The sequence below is a fragment of the Empidonax traillii genome, unplaced genomic scaffold (genome assembly GCF_003031625.1).
Source record: "Empidonax traillii isolate 1590-97213 ecotype Southwest subspecies unplaced genomic scaffold, ASM303162v1 scaffold959:size240107, whole genome shotgun sequence".
NCBI lineage: Eukaryota > Metazoa > Chordata > Aves > Passeriformes > Tyrannidae > Empidonax > Empidonax traillii.
In genome coordinates this window covers 9477-32902 of record NW_020956152.1, presented here as the reverse complement: position 1 = coordinate 32902, position 23426 = coordinate 9477, and the positions used below count along the sequence as shown (strand labels likewise).

General features: G+C 36.6%; 1 protein-coding gene across 1 annotated transcript in view; it reads left to right on the top strand.

The window, feature by feature from the left end:
- Positions 1–23426, top strand: part of LOC114067774 (brefeldin A-inhibited guanine nucleotide-exchange protein 1-like) — a gene marked incomplete at its 3' end in the record, with an annotated part of 60349 nt that overhangs the window by 30041 nt on the left and 6882 nt on the right. Inside the window, exons 3-14 of the mRNA XM_027903434.1 lie at positions 268–424; positions 1491–1637; positions 9317–9496; positions 11000–11273; positions 11830–11943; positions 12494–12666; positions 13763–13896; positions 17192–17426; positions 21329–21428; positions 21549–21688; positions 21791–21899; positions 22948–23149. Of these exons, the coding sequence (XP_027759235.1) occupies positions 268–424; positions 1491–1637; positions 9317–9496; positions 11000–11273; positions 11830–11943; positions 12494–12666; positions 13763–13896; positions 17192–17426; positions 21329–21428; positions 21549–21688; positions 21791–21899; positions 22948–23149 (1965 nt within the window). The remainder of the gene's footprint in view (positions 1–267; positions 425–1490; positions 1638–9316; positions 9497–10999; positions 11274–11829; positions 11944–12493; positions 12667–13762; positions 13897–17191; positions 17427–21328; positions 21429–21548; positions 21689–21790; positions 21900–22947; positions 23150–23426) is intronic.

The following is a 23426-nucleotide window of genomic DNA, read 5'->3' as shown; positions in this document are numbered from 1 at the left end:
GAGAGGAAACAAGTCTTATGCCTTCAAACCAGCAGGGACCACTGAATATCCACTTAGTGTGCAAATGGGTCAATTTGACCAATCCATAAAGGAGACATGAATTCTAAAAAGCTGTTAAGAATATTTTACATTTTACCGTTAACTTCATGGAAGTTAGTCTTTCCCGATGTTAATTTTCTTGATATTTTATTTCATTCATGAACATTGTGGGGGTGAGAACTATTTGTGTGATCACTTACAGCATTCTAATACAGTCATTCTGTTTAGTCCCCCTCATGGAGAAGCAAAGTCTGGTTCAAGCACTCTTCCACCTGTGAAATCAAAGACGAGCTTCATTGAAGCCGACAAATACTTCCTACCATTTGAATTGGCATGCCAGTCCAAGTGCCCCAGGATTGTCAGTACATCTCTAGATTGTTTACAGGTCTGTATGAAGATGAGCTTTAACTGTCAACTTTAAATTCTGTTGCTTTAGAGGGGAAGTGCAGTTGTATGTAACAAATAATGTCATGGGATTTTTATTATTTTACTTTATTGCACACACAACCAAATAGCATTTATTTGTCATAAAAGGTGAATGTATGTTATTTATTATGTAGCGTATGTATGTGTTTATATGTGTGTATATGTATTACCACAGGTATGTGTTTGGATCAGTTTTATTATGTACAACTACTTCTTTTCATATGTTCAAATGTGTGTTGAACTAATACAGCAGGTATAGCATTAGCAAGTTCATTTTGTTATTCATAATTGTTGTAAAATAGTTTCAATTTGAGATATCTGGTCTCTCAAAACTCCTGTGAGACTCCTGTAATGTTTTCAGAACAAATTCTACAGCCTGGAATTTTACCATTCGTTTCTCCTGAGCAGCCCAGTTTGTAGTCACAGGCACATTCATGCCTGGCAAGCTCTTGCACCATGATGCTGCTCTGTATTTTTCAGTAGATGGGCTGCGGAGATTAACAAATACTCTTATGTCTGAAGTGTTCAGAAGAGAATTTTACTAATTTTGTAATAAATTCCACTTCTCGGTATTGAAGACCTAGTGAAAAAGAGGGATAAAAGAACACTTAAAACGAGAAGAAACACTGAAGCTACTAGCTAATCTTCTGTTTTTAAATGGAAAACGTTTGCAGCTGGTTTATCTGGTATTAAGAGCATTTGTGTGCTGACTACACATGAAGACTTGTGTGATGTGAGCTAGTTTTTAGAATCCTGTTCATTTTAAAACATTACTAACTGATGAACGAGAGCTTTAAGGTTAAGCTTACTGACAAACTTTGTATTGCAGTTGCTGAGTGAAAATGGAATAAATCTGGAAGACATTTAAAAAAAAAATCCTTGATGTTTTATGAGACATGGGGTAAAATGTACTGTTTTAATTATTCTGTGCAAGTTAGAGCTTTCAAGTGAATTTATTTATTATAACAAAAAGCCAGCATAATTTTTTAAGTTCTTATTTATGTGAGTTTTTTTCTTCTCTCCAGAAACTTATAGCATATGGGCACTTGACAGGGAATGCTCCAGACAGCACAGCTCCAGGCAAAAAATTAATTGATAGAATTATCGAGACAATATGTGGCTGTTTTCAAGGCCCTCAAACAGACGAAGGGGTTCAGCTACAGATAATAAAGGTAACACGTTTAATACCTCATGTATTTATCGTGATGACAGCAGGAAGACATTCGTGACCTCAGAGTTCAAGAGCAGAAGTGTTTAATTTGTAAATGTAATGGCAATTTTTGAATGCTTTCTTGATTCTTTTTCTTTGAGATGAAAACTCCCTGTCCTACGCTCCTTTCCCTGATTTCTCCCACTGCATTTTGAGTGTACTCATGGTTGTGACCTCAAGTCTTGTGCGCAGACCACAGGGTGAAATTTCATTCACAGCAGACTTGTGGAGCCTATAATTGTGCCTCCTCTAATTGTGAGGAATTACTGTCAAACCATCCTGCAATCCCAGTGGGGGAAATGGTAATTAAGCAGCAGATTTTAAAATCCATTTTGGAATTGGTTGATGAAATGCAATTAGACCTGGCAGTTGGGTGTTGCCACGGTAGCTTTGTGCTGCTGTGTCAAAGCCTTTTGCTTGAAGGAGGTCCAGGGTTCCTTTCCGTAGCTTATGTAAATGTTGCATGTGGAGTTTGTACAAATAAATGTTTCTGGGGAATCTGTTTTCTGATTGCAGCCATTAATTATGGGTATTTATTGCAGGAAATTATTGTGCCAAGTATGAGAAGTTAGCTACCTAGTGGAAATGCCATTCCCTGCTCCTGTATCAGCAGTCTTTGAATGGCTGTGATGGTGAGCAGTGGTGAAGAAAATAGTTAGAGTTAGTTATGAGAAATGGAGTGTTTGTTACCTCGTTGGCATTGTATTTGCTTGTTTTACTGCAAGGAATGTAGTTGGCTCTACATCTTTTCATATCTTAAATCTTCCTTTTCTTTGCACTCCACTTCTCCCGCAAATAGTTGTTAAAATGTTGGTTTATGCTGCTGTTTTCTAGATTTGTTGTGTTGTTTTACCCAAGCATTTAAGACATTTTTCATCTTGCAGAAGGAAGTTTTTGTTGATTTAAACTCCCAGTAGCTGGAACTATTATATCTCCCTGTCACTGTAATACTGTCTCTCTGAATGCTTTCTTTTATTTCAGTCTTCCTCTCCTGAAGGGGCTTATCTATGAGTTGGTATTCCTTCTGCCCAAGAAAAGGGTGGAGAAAATAAATTCTTGAAAAACATTAAGTGTATACATTAAGTGACTCAATTTTTTTTAGTGTTTACATTTAGCTGATTGCCATGTTAGAATTACTAGGAAAGTGGAGAGTACTGTCTTGACATTGTCTCCATGTTTGTCCAATACCCTGAACACTCTAAAAAGCCTGGAAATTAGAAATAACTCTGGCAAAGACCAGAACTTTTTACTTTGGAGGAATAATGAAATTGTTACGTCAGTCATATTCTCATAACTCTTCAGTTCTGAGCTGAGTGTGAACTCCTTCATTATGATTTGAAGGATTAATCATGACTTTTCGGACTCTTCTGTGGTCCTAGTGATTAGTATGTTGTCTGAAGAATTTTAATTCCATCTGGGAGATAGAAGGCATGGGGGACCTGCATCTCCTGCTTTCCTGTGCTGGTACTCCCTGGATGTTATCCACAGCATAAGCAGCACTCCCACAGGGCAGCTGAATCACCAACTCCACGGTGAAAGTTGAGAACCTTGATCTCTTGGACACCTTCCTTCCTCAAGTGTCTTGGATGTGCCTGTGGTTTGGGTGTTCCTTGCATAGTGTGGTGCCCTCAGTGTAGGATCTGGGAGCCCTTGTTGGCTCAGAGCTTACATGCAGTGCTGTTTCCTAGTTACTAGATGGCTTTCCAACGGTGGAGTCATCTTAAGCCGGTTCCCAACAACCAGAGCTTCTTAGGAGTTCTGAAAATACCTTTCTGCTGACTACCAAGGAAATAATCTTGCTGACACTGAGGAGTATAATTTGTCTTTTTTTTTTAGGTATCTAAGCTTAGAGGCACGTGTTGCACTTGTTTTGATGGGGGCCAGTTTAACTTTTGTATTCCTGTTTCTGCTTGCGTGTTCTCATCTCTGTAATGCCCTTGTTCTTTGTCTGCAGACCCTGTGATTAACCAGACTGGGAAACTGGCCTTTTCCTTCCTTTCTCTTGTAGTTTAGTTTGATTTGGTGTAATTTTGATGTGAAGCCATGAACATTTCTTGCTTGGTTGTTATGATGGGGATTGTTGTGGCAGGAAAAAAAGCAAGTAATCACTGGTGTGATTGAAAATGGTTCATGCAAATTATGTTTGAAATCTCCTCCTTTGGCTGAACCTTTTTGCCTCCAGGCTTGCTCTCCAAGGGCTACTATGGCATTGTCACGTGGGAGTGCAGACTTCTGTTGACAGCTGCAGAGGACTTAGTTGAAGTTCTGTTTACATTTCTGTCTGGCCTATTTATTCCCAAAGAACTAAAATTATGGCAAAAATTGTATTAATTTTTTTTAAAAGTCTGTAAAGAAGGAATAAGGATGAGAAAGAAGGATGGAACATGCTATCAGCTGTGTTCGTTTTACCTTGGCCTGCTGTATGGAAAGTATTTGTTGTTATCTAGATACTTTTACAGCTTAATTTACTCATCTTTGGCAGAGAAAAATTATTGTGTGTGCTTGATAGCTGTAGTCTGAAAACTTGAATGTTATTTAGTGATGTTTTCTGAGTCTTCATTGTGCAATAGGCTTTTCATAAGGTCAGCTCCTGACTGTCTTTTTACAACTGATCACACTGTCAGTATGACTAGTGTCTCTGGAGGAAGAAAAGTTGAATCAAATGTCACTTGCACAAGTTGCCTTTTGAAACTTACGGAAAATAGATGACAACTCGTTGGTGGATTACAGAATGGGAAGTCTGTAAAGGCTGACTGATTCTGAGCAATAAGGAGAATGTTGGTGGATTTGAAAGAATTATAACAAAATTTGCATGAAAACAGATTTAGAATTGAGAAGACACTTAGAAAGAACTAATTCAGTCCTATGTCCTTTTATGTTTCAGTAGTGTGGAATGTTAAGTAACTTAATCATCTACAGTATCATGTAGTAGTGTGATTTTTGTTTCCCATTAACAGATTGTTGAAAACCTAATTTCTCCTGCTGAGATTAGAAGGAGCTGTGGGTTATGGAATGCTTTGAGAATAAAACGATATAAGAAGTTTTTTCTGAATACTTGTATTTTGAGGCTTAAATTAACAGCTGGTTCTCGTTACTTAACATGAAAATGCTGTCCTGTCAGTTTGCAATTTTATTTTTTAGAGAAGGATTGTTTTCAGAGTTTCAGAAATACTTCTGTTTTGCAAAATGCTTATCCGGTTAATTCCATATTAGACTCTAGTTCATTTTGAACGCCTGAATGTCCATAATAAAACTAAATAAAACCTTATATTCTTATATAATTTATATTCTTTGTTATCTTCCATAGCAGAAACTGGAATATAGTTCTCTTTCATTCAGAAACTTCATAATCCTTCAGTGAGTTTCATGGCTGGCAACTGACCAAATGCTTGAGAATATAGGTTATTTTTTCTTAAACTTGATGTTACGTATATTAAAATTACTAGTTAAAATCAAATACTAAGTCTTACCGGTATTTAATAATTTCATTATTACTGAAATCTGGCATACAGTCTAGGATGTGACATTGTTGATTTCAATCACTGTCTTGACTGTGAAAGCATGCTGGAAGCAAACACTGTGTTTTTCTGTTCTTCATACCCTCACAGTGTATTTCCACAGTGCTTCAAAGTTGGTAAACTAAGTGAGGTAAACTTAAGTATTTTAAAGCAATGTAAATATGTAACATAAGTGACTGAATAATTTGGAAATGGTAAAAAGCAGAAGATTAGATTCTCACTTGCTCACAAAGAAAATGTTGCTTGGAGAATTACATTACTGCATTCTGCATGATAATTTTTTAGTGTCACTTATATTGAAAAATTATTTATCTGTGAAGGCTGTTTGCTGTGTTTGTTGTTTTCTGGTTTGAGGACTTCAGTGTCCTGTGTTTTTTCAAGAGTCAGTCCGTAGTAACACATTATTTCATGACAAGTAAATGTTGGGACTTGAAGTTAACTTAAAAAAAATATTATTGAAAATAGCCAAATAGCACCTCTCAAAGAAGACAGAATTAGGTGGTTCCAGTAGCTAATTAACACTAGAGAGGGGAGTTAGGGCTACTGTGTTTTATGTACTGTCTCAAGTATTCAGGAGTTTCTAGGCAAGTGAATTACGAAATTTAAACAAAGTATGCCCATGCTGATCAGATGACAGCTCTACTGTGTCATAAATCTTCCAAAGATAAAATGATCAGAGTTGGCTGAGAGGAAAAAATGACTGACCCTGATGTGATGGTTTGGACTTGGCTCCCTGCCAAATGCCCAACCCCCCAGTAGCAGCCCCTCTCTTCCCCTCTTTTTAGTTCCCCCAGGGCAAAGGAAAAAAAACTATGCAAATTGAAGAACCCAAAAACCAAGCTAGTTATATATAAAAAACTTATTTTATGTATATTACAGTTAAGATGCTATGTACACAGCACAGGGAATCCAAACACCCCCCGAAGGGATAGGGAAAGGGGAAAAAGGGACAAAAGGAAACAAAAAGGGACACCGAATAGATATGCACAATCAAACCTGAGAACTAGTAAAATAACTAGTAAAACAAATCTCACCATGTCCCTTAGAAAGCAGGATTGGCAGACACTGCCAGCACTCTCCAAGCTTCCACGTGGCAGGTCAGTGGATGCTGCAGGCCTCAGCCTTAGATAAGCGAGACCAATGCAGGGACCCACTGCTCCCGAACTCCGGCGGAAGAGAAGAGAAGGAAGGCCGCTTCTCCCCTCTTATTTATACCATGATTTACGTAAAAATTGTATGGAATACTGGGAACACTGCCCCTTCCTTGGTTACCAGCTGGTAACCAGGGAAGGCCTAGATTAAAACCACCACACCTGAGTTGAAAATTGTTCTCCTGGTAGTAATTATATTCTTTCACTGTAACTGTGCTGTTCTTGCAGAATATTCAGTGTGAGAGGAATGCAGAGTTAAGAGGGACAGATAGATGCTGGATGATTTTAGTAGAGAATTATTGTTAATTTAGTTTACTTTTAAAATTACATTAATTTTACCTCATGAAGTGTGATACTTCCTGTGCTAATACACTTGTTTTACACAATAGGAAATTCACTAGGCAAACTTACTTCAAGCTAAAAGAAAAAATGCTCTATGTGTCACACGAAGATAGGGTAATCTGTAACTCAAGAAATGATCCTGAAGATTCTTCTCCTTTCCCAGAGCCATCTGACGGCTGCTTATAAAAATGAATAAGCTTTATTTATAGTAACTAGGTAGCAGCGCATAACAGTAGGATCTTTCTTAAATTCAGAACAATAGGTGTAAAGGACTGGAAGGAAAGCATAAGGAAACAAACTCACAGTTAGGATGGTAGCCAGTAGTTTCAGAAGGAGGAAAGCATGTTGGCTGTTGGTATTTTTTCAGGCTTTGTGACAAAGCTTTTTTGGAAGGAACTGAAATATAGGGAGGTAGTGCTAACAATGTTTTTATGAAGTTTTCTTTCTCACAAAGAACAGCAAAGGAGAGGAGTACAGTAAAGTAGGCTGCTTTCTTTCTTTTTTTTTTTTTTTTTTTTTGTTTTTTTGTTTATTCGTCTCTCCTTAACTCACACTGATGATACTGAATGAAAACAGGTGAGCGAAGTGTGACCACAAGGAGTGGGAACTCAGCTGTGAAAAGCCTTGAACAGCAAATCTTTAGTATAACAGAAAAGAGCAACATAATGCTGTGACTCCAAAGGAGTAGCTTGGAAAAATGGAGGCATTTTCCATCTAGGCTTTGCTCCCAGATTTTGCCCTAGCATGTGTTTAATACTCTGAGTCTACTAAAATCACTTTTAAAACAAACAAACCTTCAAGCACCAGAGAACACCTGGGTGTTTTTATTCTGTTTAGTTTTTAAGTGTATTGATGTGCTGCTGTTAAAATAGCACAGGTGACTTCATGTCCCAGAAGACCCTGTTGCAAAGTAGTAAGAGTGTGTAGCTGGAAGGAAGGTAGAGCTTTTGTTGTTCATGTCTTAAGGATGGGCACTATTGTGTAGCAGTTTCAGATTTTGTGTAATAACCCTCCTTAACTGGGGACTGTTGCTGAGGTGATTGTCCTCTACACTGCCTCACCTCTCTTCCTTAGAAGTGTTGGACATAGTGGCTATTTGGTCACAGAGTAAGGGTGGGGAGTAACACAAAGAAAAGCAATTAAATGAGAAAGGAAGGGTTTATTTTTCTAACATATGAGTTGACAAGGATTTCAGAAGAGTAGCAGTGCTGCTGCTGATTAGAACCATCATGTGGTTTCTCAGGGTTAGCTGTCATGCCTGTTGTGGTAATGATGTTCTCTTTTATGATACAGAATTAGGTGATGTTGTTTAGGACATGTCATCAAATTAGCCCTAAATGGAAGCTGCCAGGAGGAAAGGATGTTGTTCAGAAAGTAATTGTAAAATACTTCCTGTCTCATGTTTGTTCTTGTATTTCTACTAGATTGTCATAGTAGGGGAAAAGAAATGGCACTGAGATGTGAAGTAAGCATGACTAATGGCCTGAGGATGGCTCTAAATTAGAAGGAAGATGAAAGATACTCGCAAGAGATCAAAGTTAAAAATGCTTATCAGTTTGCAAACCTGTATAGTAGTCATTAAGATTAGTCTCTAGTGCCTGGGAAGGAAAGAAACGCAAAAGAAGTGACTGTCATGAGCTCTGTAGCCAAGTTGAACTCTCTTATAGTTAGATATCTGCAAGGAGATGTCCTGTGGAAAGACTGACTTCTCAGTCTGCATAGATGATATTCAGCGAATTTATAATAATATCTTAAGGAGATATGTCTCTGTGTGTGCTGGAAGCATTTCTTGGCCTCCACGCCGCCTTATCAGATGGTATGAAAAGAGGTTGTAACAGGCATACTAGTAGGTCTAGTAGTCATAACGGGCATACTGAAAAAAACTCAGGAAATTCAGGCTTTTAAGCCAATGAAAACAAAAGAGCACATAATCCATCTGTAGCCTTGTCACCTTTTTTCTGCTAGCTGGCACTGCTTCCTAATGTTAAAAGTCAGGGGAAAAAAAAGCCTGCCTCCTCCTCACATAAAGATAAGGTGTTCCTTACCGCTCTGTTACCTGATCTTTTACAGGCTTATGTGCGTTTTTTTTTAAGTGAAGGAGATATTAGCTCAAATAGGAAGAAATAAGTGAATTTTTACAACACAATATTCTAGGATCTACCCAAAAAGAGTTTTTATAAAAGGCAGTTGTCCCTCTATAGCTGCCTAATCTCATACTCTGTTTGTCACATTTACATTTATTTCTGAAACAACTTTTGCACCCTTTGGCTTGCTTTCTAGATTTTAACAGGTAATTTGTTCATGTTTATGTCTAGAAAATTCTAGCATGACTTCTATTAACTACTTCTCTGATGACTGCATTGCTTGCTTCTTGCTGTTACATATTATGAAACATGTATTTCCTAGATACATTGATTACAAACACTCTCAGTTTAGCATAACTGATATATATGATGTTCTGACATGGCTAGAAGAGTACCTGGGAAAACATAACTAAATTGCAGTTCAAGATATGTATTTAGATGTATTTTAAAAGTAGTCCAATTTTAGTGTTTGTCAATTTGCAAACTTTTTGATTGCTAAGGTTCTGAGTGGAAAATATATATGTGTGTATGTGTTTGTTTATTTAGGCTTTGCTCACTGCAGTAACATCTCAACACATAGAAATCCATGAAGGAACAGTGCTACAAGCTGTACGAACATGTTACAATATCTACCTAGCAAGCAAAAATCTTATAAATCAAACCACAGCCAAGGCCACTCTGACACAAATGCTGAATGTCATTTTTGCACGTATGGAAAATCAAGCAGTGAGTATCTCAGTATCTTTATTTAGAAACTAGCTCTTGAAAGCAAACCAGCTTGAGAGGTTTGTTCTGTCTTTATTATTAAAATTTTTGGCTTTTCTGACTTAGATGCTTTGGGGGAAAAAATAATCTGGTCTCTTGTATTTTTCTTCTTGAGTTTTGCATTCTGAAATAATTGTCAAATGTGCTTTTTGGGGGGCGGTGTATAGATTTTAAACTTCTCATAGTGGTCCTCTATATTTAATAGATGTATTCAATTGCACTTTTTAACATTCACTTATGTCACTGAAAGTGCTGTGGTGAATTGTCAGCAAGGACCTCAGCATATGCCCTGTGCCTTCTACTGCTGATAGTAAAGATGAATAAGGCAAAATAATTGTCCTAAGTTCTGTTTTAAAAGACATTAAAAAAACCCTCAAAATCCACATAAGCAAAAATGCAGATATCCAGATTTAAAACCAGGTTGAATTCCTAGCTACTTCTAGAAGTAATTCTGCTGTGTTATTGCCAACTCCTAAGTTTGTAGTACTTTCTTACTTTCCCTCCAGAAGCAACTGCATATTGGTACCTGGTGCCATCACAGTTGAAGCAATAGGAGAGATCATATTTATGATAAGTGTCAAGAGCCATGCAGCACCTGAAAGCTTTGGGGAGGCAGTGCAGTTAGTGTCCTTCTAAGTAACCTAATTAGAAGAGAATTATTATTATTATTATTATTATACATTGGAAATCTTCATTTTTGCCTAAAAGTCTAATCTTGATAAGCCGTCCTACTTGTTTTGCACACTCAGTGCAGTTATTTCAGTAAGATACCTAACTAATGCTAGAAGGAATTTTTTGAGCTGTAGTTTGAGTTGTATCTTCCTGGGACTCTCTGGCACCCCAAAAGATGCAAGACTGAAAGCTGTACGTGGAAAAGAGTAAAGGGCTGAGATCACAGTAGCCAAAATAACAGTATAAAAAGTTACAAAGGTTTTGGTAAACACTAGACTCTGCGGGGATAGAAAGCCAGTTCTTAGAGCATCACCTCAAAGGATGTCCTGCTTTGGTTTGACTTAAATGTATGTTGTCTTAATGCATTAGGCAAGTGACAGAAATTCTTCCCTTTCTCAGAGATTCCAGATCAAGGGACCACAAAAAAAAAAAAATCTGCTTTTGTGTTTTTCCATGCAGTCCTTGTTTATTGTCACATCTGCTCTCTGAAATTCCTCATAGGGCAGGCAGACAACTTTTGGTCTTATAGTATGTGTAGTGTAGTCATCCCTCTTCCCACATTGAAGGTATGGCTAAGTGCAATGTGCATCGTTGCCTCCTTGCAATGAACTATCCTGTGATATAAAAATTACTTATGACTAAACAAAGATGCATTTTCTTGAACTGTTACATCTTTTAGGAAGGTACTGTGCAAGCAGAGACAATAGATATGTCATGTTTATAAAATAATGTATGCAGTTTATTATTATATTTCGATAGAGAAGTTCTTGTGTGTTTGCAATGCTTTTTTAGCTTCAGGAAGCCAAACAGATGGAAAAGGAAAGACACAGACAGCAACACCATCTACAGCAGTCTCCACTAAGCCATCATGAGCCTGAATCACCTCAGCTGAGACATATTCCAGCACAGGCTGATCAGCTGTCCAAAGACCACGAGAGAGAACTTGACCACAGCACAAATGATATGGACAAAAACCTTCAAGAAGATATTGAGGCAGAAAATGGATCTGACATTTCTAGTGCTGAAAATGAACAGACAGAAGCTGACCAAGCCACAGCAGCAGAAAGTAATCAGTGTGTATTTTTGTTTCTTGGAGGGAGGGAAATGTCTGTACAGAGAAAGGTTTAAGGATTGTCTTTTTTTTCTTTCTCCCAAATCTGGAGTCAGGCACATGTTTTCAATATTTTCAAGTAGCTGACTAACACAAAGTACCTCTTGTCCTTGTTAGTACTGTTAAACTTCATCATGAGTATTCTTTAGTCCTGCACTGTTGTAGTCACTGTAGCAAAGACTCCGTTTTGTATCTATGGTATATTGTGAAAGTTTTTGAGAATAACACCTTAAAACCATCGACTTTTCAGTGTTTATTGTACATGAAGATACAAAATTGATGTCTTTTGTTGGCATAGGCCTGTATATTAATTACCATTAACAGGTTGAACCCAAAATTCTTATATTCTGCAAATACCTGTTTTTGAAGTGTCCAAACATGCCTTTTTAAATATATACTCTCCTGTTAATAATTTGTGATTGCGTTTTTAAATCCTAAATGCAAGCAAAATACCTTCTTAATTTCTGAGTTTATCATTAATGTTTGTTTGTATTTGTTCTTTTTTATAAAGATCTTTCTAAAGCTGATGGAGGAGCATATGATGGAGAAAGCAATGAGTGTGAAGAGAAGGCACAAGAAATTGTAGAAAGTATTGTGCAGGAAATGGTGAACATAGTAGTTGGAGGTATTATATATTATGTAATATTATATAATATTTGTCTAGTCAATAGCAGTCTGAATCTTGACCTTAAGAATTATTTCAACAGTTTAAAATATTTAACTGAAATATATAATTATTTAAGAATTACTTACATACAGAAAAAGACGGGTTTAGTTGTCTGACCTTAGCTGTGCATTATTTAACAGTAAAATGGACAAGATTATTGATTTACCTTTTTATATTGGATACAAATGTTCTTTCAAAATGCAAAAAAGGTTGGGGTTTTCTTTCTGTTCTACATAAACAGTCTTCAGAAATGGGCCACCCTCTGTATTAGTAGGGTTATGATTACTTTTTTTAATTTATTGGAAATTGATTATAAAACTAGTGGGTGATTTCCCGTCCTAGTAATTCTTGAAAACTTGGTAGGAGGGTGACCCCAGCGATGTAAAGTTGTAGGTAATTTTCCTTGTCATAATTTACTTTTTAGTATTTAAATGTTAGTTTTACCAGCTCTTTTTAATTTTTAATCTCATGTAACATTTGTTAATAATTTTTCCATCTTTTCTGATAGATGTCGAAGGCACTGCTGAAAGTGCAGGTGGTGATGGCACAAGTGTAACATTAGAGGATGGCAGTGACAGTGAAAACATTCAGGCAAATGGAATTCCAGGGACTCCAATTTCTGTTGCTTATACACCATCTTTACCTGATGACAGATTATCTGTCTCTTCCAATGATACTCAGGTACAGGCAGTTATAAATTAGAAAATAATGAAAAAAGTAGTATGTTTTTAAATGTTGCCCAGTGCTTCTGCAAACTCTTTAATATAATTAAATAAAATAAGTTACTGAGACTAGTTTCAATGTTTCATGTTCTAAACATTATTCTTCCTTAACACACTATTTAAATGAAATTTTTCTAAGTAAATTTTTCATTTGTTGTCTCTCATATCCTACCATATTTTGAGCTGCCACACTGTTCCAAGATTACAGAACTCAGTTTCTTGTTTTGTGAACTGCTTCTGAGAAATAATAAAACTAGTATTCAAGATACATAGTGGAGAATATCGCCAATTATTGACATACCTGTGTAATTGTAGTGTGCTTTTTTCAAATGATAAATAATTTCAAGCCTATATCATGACCTCACTGCAGGGATTTTAAATAAATAGTTTCATGCGTGAGAGGATTTGATTTTCATTAACAAAATAGATGGCAAAATACATTCCCTCTGTTGTATCAGATATGGACAGATATACACTATTAACTGACCGAGTGTTTCTGCTGTCAGAGTGTGCTGAGTAATTAGGTTTGGGAATAATAAATTTGAAGCTTAAAAAGTTACAGTCACATAGGTCATATAAGGAGAAGGTTAACAGTAAATAATGTTTCTTATATATGGAACAATAATACAAAGTTGCAAGAACTTGGTAAGAGGGGTATTTATTATACCGTAGAAATTTTATCAAATGTGTCTGATGAGAGGATATATAACTACTCACATTCTATTAAAATGTCAAGTGTTTGGGTCTAGTTATCTACTGAAAATGCCTGAAGGCAGTTCACTGCAAATTACCCTACTTAAACTTGACCTACCTAATTTTGTGACAATCTTTAATTAATTCTGACTCTTTACTGAGATGGCAGTTTTTATTAGTGAGTGTGTTCATTTTAACTTGACTGCAGAATATTTTGTTTTATTTTAGTCTTGAGACCATAAACCTAAAGTGAATTGGTTATATTTGTATAATATATTAACTTCTTGTTGCTAGGAGGTGGGGATTTCCCTACACACCCTGCTAATGCAAAATGGAATACTGAAATATGTTAACTTCTTTAGGAATCTGGAAATTCTTCAGGACCTACCCCTGGTGCTAAGTTTTCCCACATTTTACAAAAGGATGCCTTCCTTGTATTCAGGTCACTGTGTAAGCTCTCCATGAAGCCCCTGTCAGATGGACCACCAGATCCAAAGTGAGTAAAATTTAAGAGTTTTCATAATCATCTTTACTGTCTGAAAATAAAAATAAATTATTCAAGTATTTTTGTGACTTCCCAGTTACTGAGAAAGTAATGGTATGGTAAAAAGAACCTAGAAACTTTGAAAAGGTACTTTTATGTTCTAGTGCATCTTTTGTATACCTGTTTTGAAGTTTCTTAACAACACCTATGCTTCACATAAGTACATCATTTCTTCCTAGTTGCTCTTAATAATGCTTTTCAGAAGGGTTTGTATAGAAGATCTTGAGGCATTTCTGGTCTTGGTTCATGTTGCTCTGCTTTTAAGTAATTTCTAACTTCATAACCATTGCTGTTTGTGCCCCACAATTTCTTTCATCTCTGACATACTGTGTGTCCAGTGCGCATACCCAGCTCTACTTCCTTTTAATATAAACTCCTCGTTTTGAGCAGACGTGTGTTCTGATAAGTTTATGCTACAGTATTTCATTCTTTTGTTCAGGTTGGACACTTTTGTCAGCCTACTTAATCAAAAGCCAAATGTTTTGAAACTAAGGTCTTTATTTGGCAGGTTTGGAAAGTTTTGTGCTCTGACTGAAGATACCATGTTTTCATCTTGGCTTGGAGGATTTTTTGTTGTAAAGCAAAAAATAAATTCTCCATAAATGGGTGCCAGTATTAAGTTTGAGTCTTGGCAAGAAAAGTTTGCTTTCTGATCTTGGATAGAATTTATATGCATACTCTTTTGCACATTAGGAGGAATTGCTAATAGTTTTCAAGAGGCCTGTTCTTTTGTTACTGGGATCTTAAAACTCTAGTATTACTTCAGATGGCAGTAATACTGGTATTCTTCAAAATAAAATCAGCTTTACTGTTCCAAGGTCTAGCTTTTAAAGCAGGTAACTTTAAGACAAGTTAGTTTAATCAGTGATGTGTGTTGTGGTTTTAATAAGCTGAAAAGATAATACATACTAGGAAGGGCTTGAAGGTTTAGTCTGGAACAATTCTTAAGTTTTCTAGCAATGCACTATGGAAAGTCAGGGTATTAGAGAATGAAGACTGAGGCATGGGGTTTATCCTTACTATTTTTGAGAATTGTCTTCCAGGAAATTCCATGAAAATCCTGTGGTTTTAGTTCTCTGAAACTAAAGCTGCCCATTCATTAAGTGCTTTAACTCCCTCTGCAAGAGCAGCAATAGCTGTTGAGGCTCTTGGAGCTTGACATTCATATTAGGACTGATAAAGCTTTTCATATAAAACAAATCGGAGGAAGCAGCATTTAGGGCAACAGAAATTCACTGCAAATACATTCGAAGATATCCTGTATTTGGAGAAGTGCCTAGAATTTATCAGTGACTCTGAGGCATTGATGGGTTTTTGAACTCTTACAAACATGCTGTAATTGGAAGGGGAGGCATAGGGTGTCTGCAGCATTTTAAAGAGCCTTATCTACCCCTTTAAAATCATATTTCCAGTGAAACTTGTTACGAAGTCTGTAATTAAATACTTTTAAATTTTAGGTAACTGGGCATGGAGCTTTAGCTTAAAATCACAAGACTAGGAGTTGAGATCAGCACTATGCTTCCTGGGAACCTGGTTAATGTCTTTGTTTCATTTTTCCCTGGAATAAAATAAGATGGGATGAAATATCTTGAAGGTCTGCTTGCTATTTTTTCCTTAAACTTATTTTAAATCAAGTGGGCTTTACATATCATAGAGGATTGATGAGCCCAGCATGTTAAGATTTCAGTTAGGAGCTGACAATTGCTGCAAATAGGCAATATTTAATATTTTATTTATGACTGAAATTTGCTGTCTACACACTTGATACCCTGTGATGCAAAATCAAACCTTTTGCATCAAGAGAGATTGTTATGTCAGGTTCCATGCAGCTGTGCTTGTGCCAGAGCCAAGCATTTCCTTGAAAAATTCCTACAGAGAGCAGTTTTGGGGCATTGACTTTGACCTGCAGCCCATTAGGAAGAATGAGAGGGACAAATTTGTCACTCAGTTTGGCTCAGTTTTCTTCTCAAAGGTGTCTTCAGGAAGAAGTCTACTGTTGGAATTACATTTTATGAGTTTTAAATGTTTGCAGATTGATTTCCCCATCCCACATTGTTTGACAGAAATAATTGAGCTTATTTGTAACATACTCATTATTAATTTGCATTTTTGTTTTTAACTAGACTGAAATTTTATTTTTTTTTTAAGTAAGCTTTTATTTTTGCAGTATACAGCAAATATCCAACTACTATGTGTGTCACATGCTGACTTGAAGCACTTCTTACCGTGTCTGAGCTGCACTCGATGAAAAATATCCTGTTGTTGTTCCTTATGGTTTCATAACTGTCCTCTCTCAGTGGGCAGTTGTTTAATGAAAGCTGTGGACTGTCCTGTTTGGAGAGCCAATTATGTCTTTACCTGCCCTTCAGAAGAGCTGTACTCTTTTTTTGAGATGATCAGAAGTGGGAAGGCACACTAGGAGTCTGCTGAGAGAATGTTTTCAGCCGGGATGTTTTTTACTGCTTTGTGTTTTCATAGATGCAAGTTTCCTTTATGCTTCCTTTGTGTGTGTGTGGTTTGGGGGTTTTTTGGCTGTTTTGTTGTGTTTGGTTTTTAAGGCATAAATAGTAGCACTGTTCTGAAATTCCAGATTATTTCAATCTGTAAGAAGCATGATGTTAACTGTGGGGCACTTGAAAATGCTGCAGTTGCCTGACTTTGTGATTGCCATGCTTAAAATAGGCATGTTATGTATCTTACCTGTTCTTGGAGTGGGATGGGGCCAGTGACTGATAAATAATATATCTTAGAAAAGAGATTTCAGTGTTGGCAGGAAGTAGGTCAGCCAGTACAGCTGTTGTCTTTATAGTCCTTCAACTCTCTTTCCATGCTGGTGGAAATAGAGAAGGAGGAGGAATTTCCACATTTTTGTAGTCAGAATTTGGTAGGTGGGCTGGCTGTTTTAGATGGGATCTTCCAAAGGTCCGTTAAAAGAAAAGAATGCTCCCTTTATCCTCTGATGCCTCCTGTTGCTGCTGTTCTGCAGTGCTGTGATGCAGAAGACAGAGTGGCTCAATAGTATTTTTTCCCTTTCTGTAAAAAGTTATTCATACCCACTTGGTTGAAGAATGACCACTTCAGTAAAAAAGATCAACGCCTTTAATGACCCTTTCTACAACAGGCTATGTCAAATTTGAGTGAATTTCATTAACGTACAACTTGCAAAATCATTGTGGTGTGTATTGACTTTTCAAGAGAGTGCTTTTTTTTGACTTAGGCTGAGTTTTTATGCTCTGTTTTTTTCTAGATCTCATGAACTGCGATCAAAGATTCTTTCATTGCAGTTGCTTCTGTCCATTCTGCAAAATGCAGGACCAGTCTTCAGGACGAATGAGATGTTTATTAATGCTATAAAGCAGTACCTTTGTGTTGCACTGTCAAAAAATGGAGTCTCATCAGTCCCAGAAGTTTTTGAACTTTCACTTTCCATATTTCTTACCCTCCTCTCAAACTTTAAGACTCATCTAAAGATGCAGATCGAGGTAAGTTACATTAATTTCTAACTAAAGAGTGGGGCATGTTCAGTGAACATTTGTTTTTTTGCTCGTAGCTCAGTCTCACTTAGATAAATTTGAGTCACAGCTTTTGTGTAAGACTTGCCAGATCTTCCTTGTTTAGAAGTTTTCTTTTGGCTGTGGTGTGTTCTTATCGCAGAATGATGCTGAAACTCAGAATTGAGTAGGTTTGTGGCTGAGCTCAATCCGTTTGTGTTCAATAATGTGATTAAGAAAGTTTAGCCCTGCACTGCATAGTACAAATTAGGAAAATGAGTACACGTATGAAAAGTCTACGTAATATATGGTTTTACAAATGAATTGTAAAAGAAAAATTAATGACTTGAAAAGTGTTTTGGATTCTCTTTAAGGTCAGTGGAACAGATTTCTTTCTCTAGGGAAATCCCAGCTATTTGATTATTGTAGCCACTTCTCTTTGTATATCAGGGCCTATATCAATATACATTTGGAATAAGATAATCTCATTTCCTCTAGAGATATGCACACAATTAAACTCCTTGGGCCATTAGTAGAGATAAGTCTGTATTCTTAGCAATAAGTTATCTGATTCCTTGCAGACAGTGTGAATTCTCTCACTGGACCAATATATTCTAAGTCATAGGGGAAAGCTAGATTTATGTAGAGGGTTTTTTCTTGATTTCTGCTCTTTGTACCCTAGTGTAGCTGTGTACAGAACTAATCTGTCCTTTGGAATCACGTGGATACCCTCTTGTGGTGTCCCATGTGTTAAAGATCTTAATTCTGTGGTGAATTAAGCAGTAGTGTGTACAGGGTGTCCCTACTGTGCATTTTAGTATTTTTATGTTTATGGAGTCAGTATGAACACTGAAGCCTACAGATTGCCCCATCTGTTTGGAGCTTAAGTGCGTGAAAAGATGCTGAGAAATGTTGATAACGTTGCTGTTATAACGACCTTGAATTCAGGGAATTCTTCATCTATAGATGTCACTGTACAAGTTGATATGTTATGGCAGCTTTGGAGGAAGAACCTCATTTGACAGTAGCAGGTCAGAAAAGGATTCTTACCAGGTTATTTTGGTACCTTTTAGGTGAAGAAACAATAGATTTTCCAGTATTTTATAGCAGTTGATTGAATGTGCCTTGAAAATATGATGTGTTTTGAAGGGTTTCAAGACAAACTGTGTGCTCAACAAGACTGTAGTGCATCTGTGGTGTTTAGGACATCAGACAGACTGGGCTGAGCTGCTCCTCAGTCACACAGCCTGCTTCCCAGAAAGTGTTGGACTTGCTATGTGCTCACAGAGCTTACAATCGGCATGTAGGTGGTGAATGCATTGCAGTCCAACTTCCCTGACAGAAATTGGATGGGTTTCCATCGCTGCCATCCTTTCACAAATTCCAGGCAGAAAATGAAGACATATCTGAGGAAAATGGGATACAGGATACACTACCCTATTGTAGCAGGTTCTAGAATATGTTGAATTAGGACCATCATCATATATCAGGGCTGTGTTTCCTCCTTGTGAGTATGAAAGCAAAAAAACTTGATGCTGCCAAAGTGTCCATCTATTGCAAAATGTGGGGAGCAGAAACTTTTTCCTAGTTGTGAGCTAAGAATTCCTCTTATTTCAGCTACTGATCCTAAAGGTTATTCGAAAGATGTGGGTAGACAAGTAGATAACTTCACATTCAGTTTGTGTCTTAGAGCTGTAAGGAGAGCCATATGCTCTGATTTATAATATGCAAAATCTATATATTTTGGGATTGAGGCTGCGTTCTTCGTCTGTGTAAGAATTTTCTGGCATATTTTAAAAGAAGAGCTTCAGATTCTGTTGGAACTGTCCCTCCCTTGGCCTTTTGACTTACAGTAGCTCTGACAGGTAAAATAGCTTGAGTTGTACACTAGTTGTATTGTAACTTTGTTTCTGAATGGGTCAGTGAATATATTTGCAGTCAAGTCCAAGATACCAGAGCAGTTGGGGTGTCATTTAGCTGTATTTACCATTACCACCCTTTTGTAATGGTCATTAATATAACCTGCCTTTAAACTCCTGCTCTCAGTTGATCACATAAATAAATAATTGACTCCTTTCTCGTTTACTTTTCCAATATACTAGGAACAGAGTCTCAACTCTGATGTGAATTACAATAAGTAACATAGTGATAGCATTTTTAAATATCTGAAATGTAAATAATCGTACAGTTTTGGGAAGCTAATCATTCCAAGACATGCTTCTCTAAAGGTGACATCAAAAGCAAGAAGTTCAGCTCTATCTTGGAAGCAGAGATCTGAAGTGCCTTCATAATATGCAGACCTTCCAGTTAATTTCTCTTCTAATTTAGATTTGGGTTTGGTTTCTGTTCTTGAAACTCTATTTCTATTCTATTCTTTTTTTTCTCTGCTCCATCAGTGGGGCTTTTTTTAAATTTTCCACCAGAAAAAAATATTTTCCTGATTTCAGGGAGTATATAACATTACTGTCATTCAGTTAAAAGAATCAGAAAACAGGAAATACGTAACTAAGGATTGCTCTTAGCATGACATTTGTTAAATTTTTGTCTTTGTAATGTCTGATTACATACAGTTGTGGTTAAAATCAGTCTAGTATTCTCTTGAGTATGTTTAGCCACTTGAAAGTCATTGATCTTATGTTTGAACTCCTTTAGTTTCATAGGGTGCTTTCCTTACTAAGACTGCTGTCTGGGATTGTGCTGTGTGCCTGTCTCTTTTTAAAGAGACATAACTGTTGTTAGCACATTTTGCTTGAGGAAATTACTTACTGACAAAGTTGCCTAGAAGTCAGCGTTGCTGTTTTTCCCCAGACACGTGACATAAAGTGCAATTACCCTTATGCTTACCCCTATGTGGCTAACAGCATAAAAACCTCTGTATAAATTCTGTACTATAAAGGAATAGCCAAATATTATAAACAAGAGTAGTAACGTATTTGGATATTCGCATGATGCTATTGGAGAAGAGAAGTGAGCCTGAGGCTATCAGCAGCGTTCTAGAAAAAACGTGCAGGTGGATTTGGTAGGCCACAACTGGCTGTGAGGAGCTGAACTCTCAGAAGTGCCAAACAGTGAAGTAGTGCTGCGTAGGATGGTGATGTAATGCCATGTAGCACTTCTCACTTTGAGCTCAGATGCCGTTACAGCAGTTGCTGCTGCTCAGGGAAGAAGTGAGAAGAAACCTGTCCTGCTAAGCATGCTTGGCTGAATTAGTCAGCCTGTAGTGCTGATAGATCTGGTGAGGAACTGAGAGGGGATAAAATCGTCTCTGTTCCAAACAACAGCACCTGTACTAAAGTGATTTCAGGGAAAACTAATGTCTCTTTTAAGGAAGAGTAGCTTTCTTATTAATGGACTTGCTGCAGTTTTTATGCTGTGCCAGTACCCTTCTTCCAATAATCTAATACCAAAGTGTGATTCTTTTGTGTCAGAATTTTTCCTTTCTAATGAAGGTCCTATACTTTCAATTTGTTTAAGTGGCTGTTTGTTACATTTTTACTGTCTTGTAGAGAAAATCTTTTTGTGATGAGGTAATAACCTCTCCTTTCAAAATCCCATATGAACTCTTAGCAGCTTAGATGTCTCGTTAGGCTAAATTGTCCTTCAGGGTCTGACATTATTCCCATCTTCTGGTTTTGAATGCTCAGAATATAAAGCAAATTTTTCATCTGGCCAAAACTCCAGAAGTACATAACTAACAATTCAAATTCCCAATCTGAATGTGTCAAGCGTAAGTTGTATTTCTTCCTTTCCTTCTTTTTTTTTTTTTTCCTCTTTATTCCCTGTATCTCTAAGGTGCTGCTTTCAGAATTATGTCAGAATTTTGGCATCAAAGTTAGTGACTGTGTTTGTAATAGATTTTTTTTTTTTCTCCCTCTTCCTGGAATATTTGTTAGGTTTTCTTCAAAGAAATTTTCCTGTATATCTTGGAAACTTCTACTAGTTCATTTGATCATAAGTGGATGGTTATACAAACGCTGACAAGGATATGTGCAGGTATGAAGGACCATTTGATTCTAGATTTTACATTTTTATCTTGAAGAACAAAACTGTACTCACTTTTCATTGAGTTACCTAGTTTTTGTTCCAAGTTTGACAATGTCACTTTATTTATAGATGCCCAGAGTGTAGTGGACATCTACGTGAACTATGATTGTGATTTAAATGCAGCAAATATATTTGAAAGGCTGGTTAATGACTTATCAAAGATTGCTCAAGGAAGGGGTAGCCAAGAACTTGGCATGTCCAACGTTCAGGTAAAAATTTCGCTAAACTTTATGAAGCTTCATGTTTCTTGGCATGAGAGGTTGAAACTAAACTCCACTCCACTAATTAATTGTTTATGAAATCTTTTCTAGGAATTAAGTTTGAGAAAAAAAGGATTGGAATGCTTAGTATCAATCTTGAAGTGCATGGTCGAGTGGAGTAAGGATCAATATGTAAATCCCAATTCTCAGACAACACTTGGTAAGACACAATATGTTTCTTCTGCCTTTAGTGAAGAGGTGCTGCAAGAGTTTAATGTGTACTGTCAATATCTTGATGATGTTAGTGTACAGATTAGTAAGGTCTCTTGCATTAAAGAAAGAGAGAATATTTTTTTTTCTTTATAGAAATATTTTTAAGTTTGCTGTCATTTGAACAAGTTGTCTAAATTATCTTTTCCTAATTGTATGAATTCGTAGAACACTATTACACTGAAAATTACTAAATCCTGTTATTTTCTGTATTTCTAATTTTATAAGGATCTCACAACTTGCTTTGAAGCTCCCCTAATTGCATCTAATTTCAGATTGATTAAATTACTACTGGAGCAAGCTGGATGGAGAGTAATTTTTTTTTACTTAATAATAAAAAAAATATTACTCATTTGTTTATTATTTACTTATTATAACTATAGAACTTTGAATGTTGTAAGCAGTGAAGTAACTAAATCATTAGTCTTGTTTTAATCCTGTTTCCGTCTGACCTGAGATGAGAAGTACTAAGGTTATGCCAGAATTTTCAGATTAGGTGCTTAAAGTTGGTAGGTGAAGTAATAAACTTTTTAGGGTGGTTAGCATGGCTGTCCTTGTGAGCTGAGAGCACCGACTCCTTGATGTGTCTACATTCTTTTAGACACTGTGCTTCAGAAATTCAGAATATTGTGGTTTTCTTCAGGTAAAAAGGAATATTGGACTTGAAAATAAAAGATATGAGATGTAATTAATTAGGTTTCTAAGGCCTCAAATTTTTTTCCAGGTGCCTACAAATTATAATTAGGGCTTAAATTTCAATATGTGACAAACTAAAAGAATTCTCCTTGATACTTTGTAGTGATTTATTATTATTATTATTATTATTAGTTTCCCAATTAAAATAAAAGCAGAATATTTTTATAAAAATAAATACATCATTGAAGGCAACCTTACTAACTTTTCAAAGCCTTTAGAAAGAATTTTAAGAATAAGCTGTGATTTTAGGGTTTTTTCCACTGTATGTATTTTGGATATATGTAACCCTTTTCAATTTCTAGGCCAAGAAAAACCCACAGAGCAGGACAGCAGTGAAACCAAACACCCTGAGACAATTAACAGATATGGAAGCCTAAATTCCTTGGATTCTACTGCTTCATCAGGAATTGGCAGTTACAGCACACAGATGTCTGGCACTGACAACCCAGAGCAGTTTGAGGTCCTAAAGCAACAAAAGGAAATAATAGAACAAGGAATTGACTTGTGAGTGCCCTTTTATCACCCCGGGAGGGTGGATTCTTTTGGAGCTATGAAGATTCCTGGGTTTTTCTTCCTTCTCCTCATAGATACTCATCTTGTGTTAGGAAAATACTCTGGATGTAACAGCACTTCCTCTGGTGAAAGAGGGTGTCCCCTTTGGAGCCTGTCAGCAGTGTTTTGTGTTAACCTAATTCCTCACAGCTAGAAGATGAGTACTCTGAATGTTTGTTCTTTTTTCTCCAGACCTGCTTGTCTAAAAATAAGGGGTTTATATTTGGAT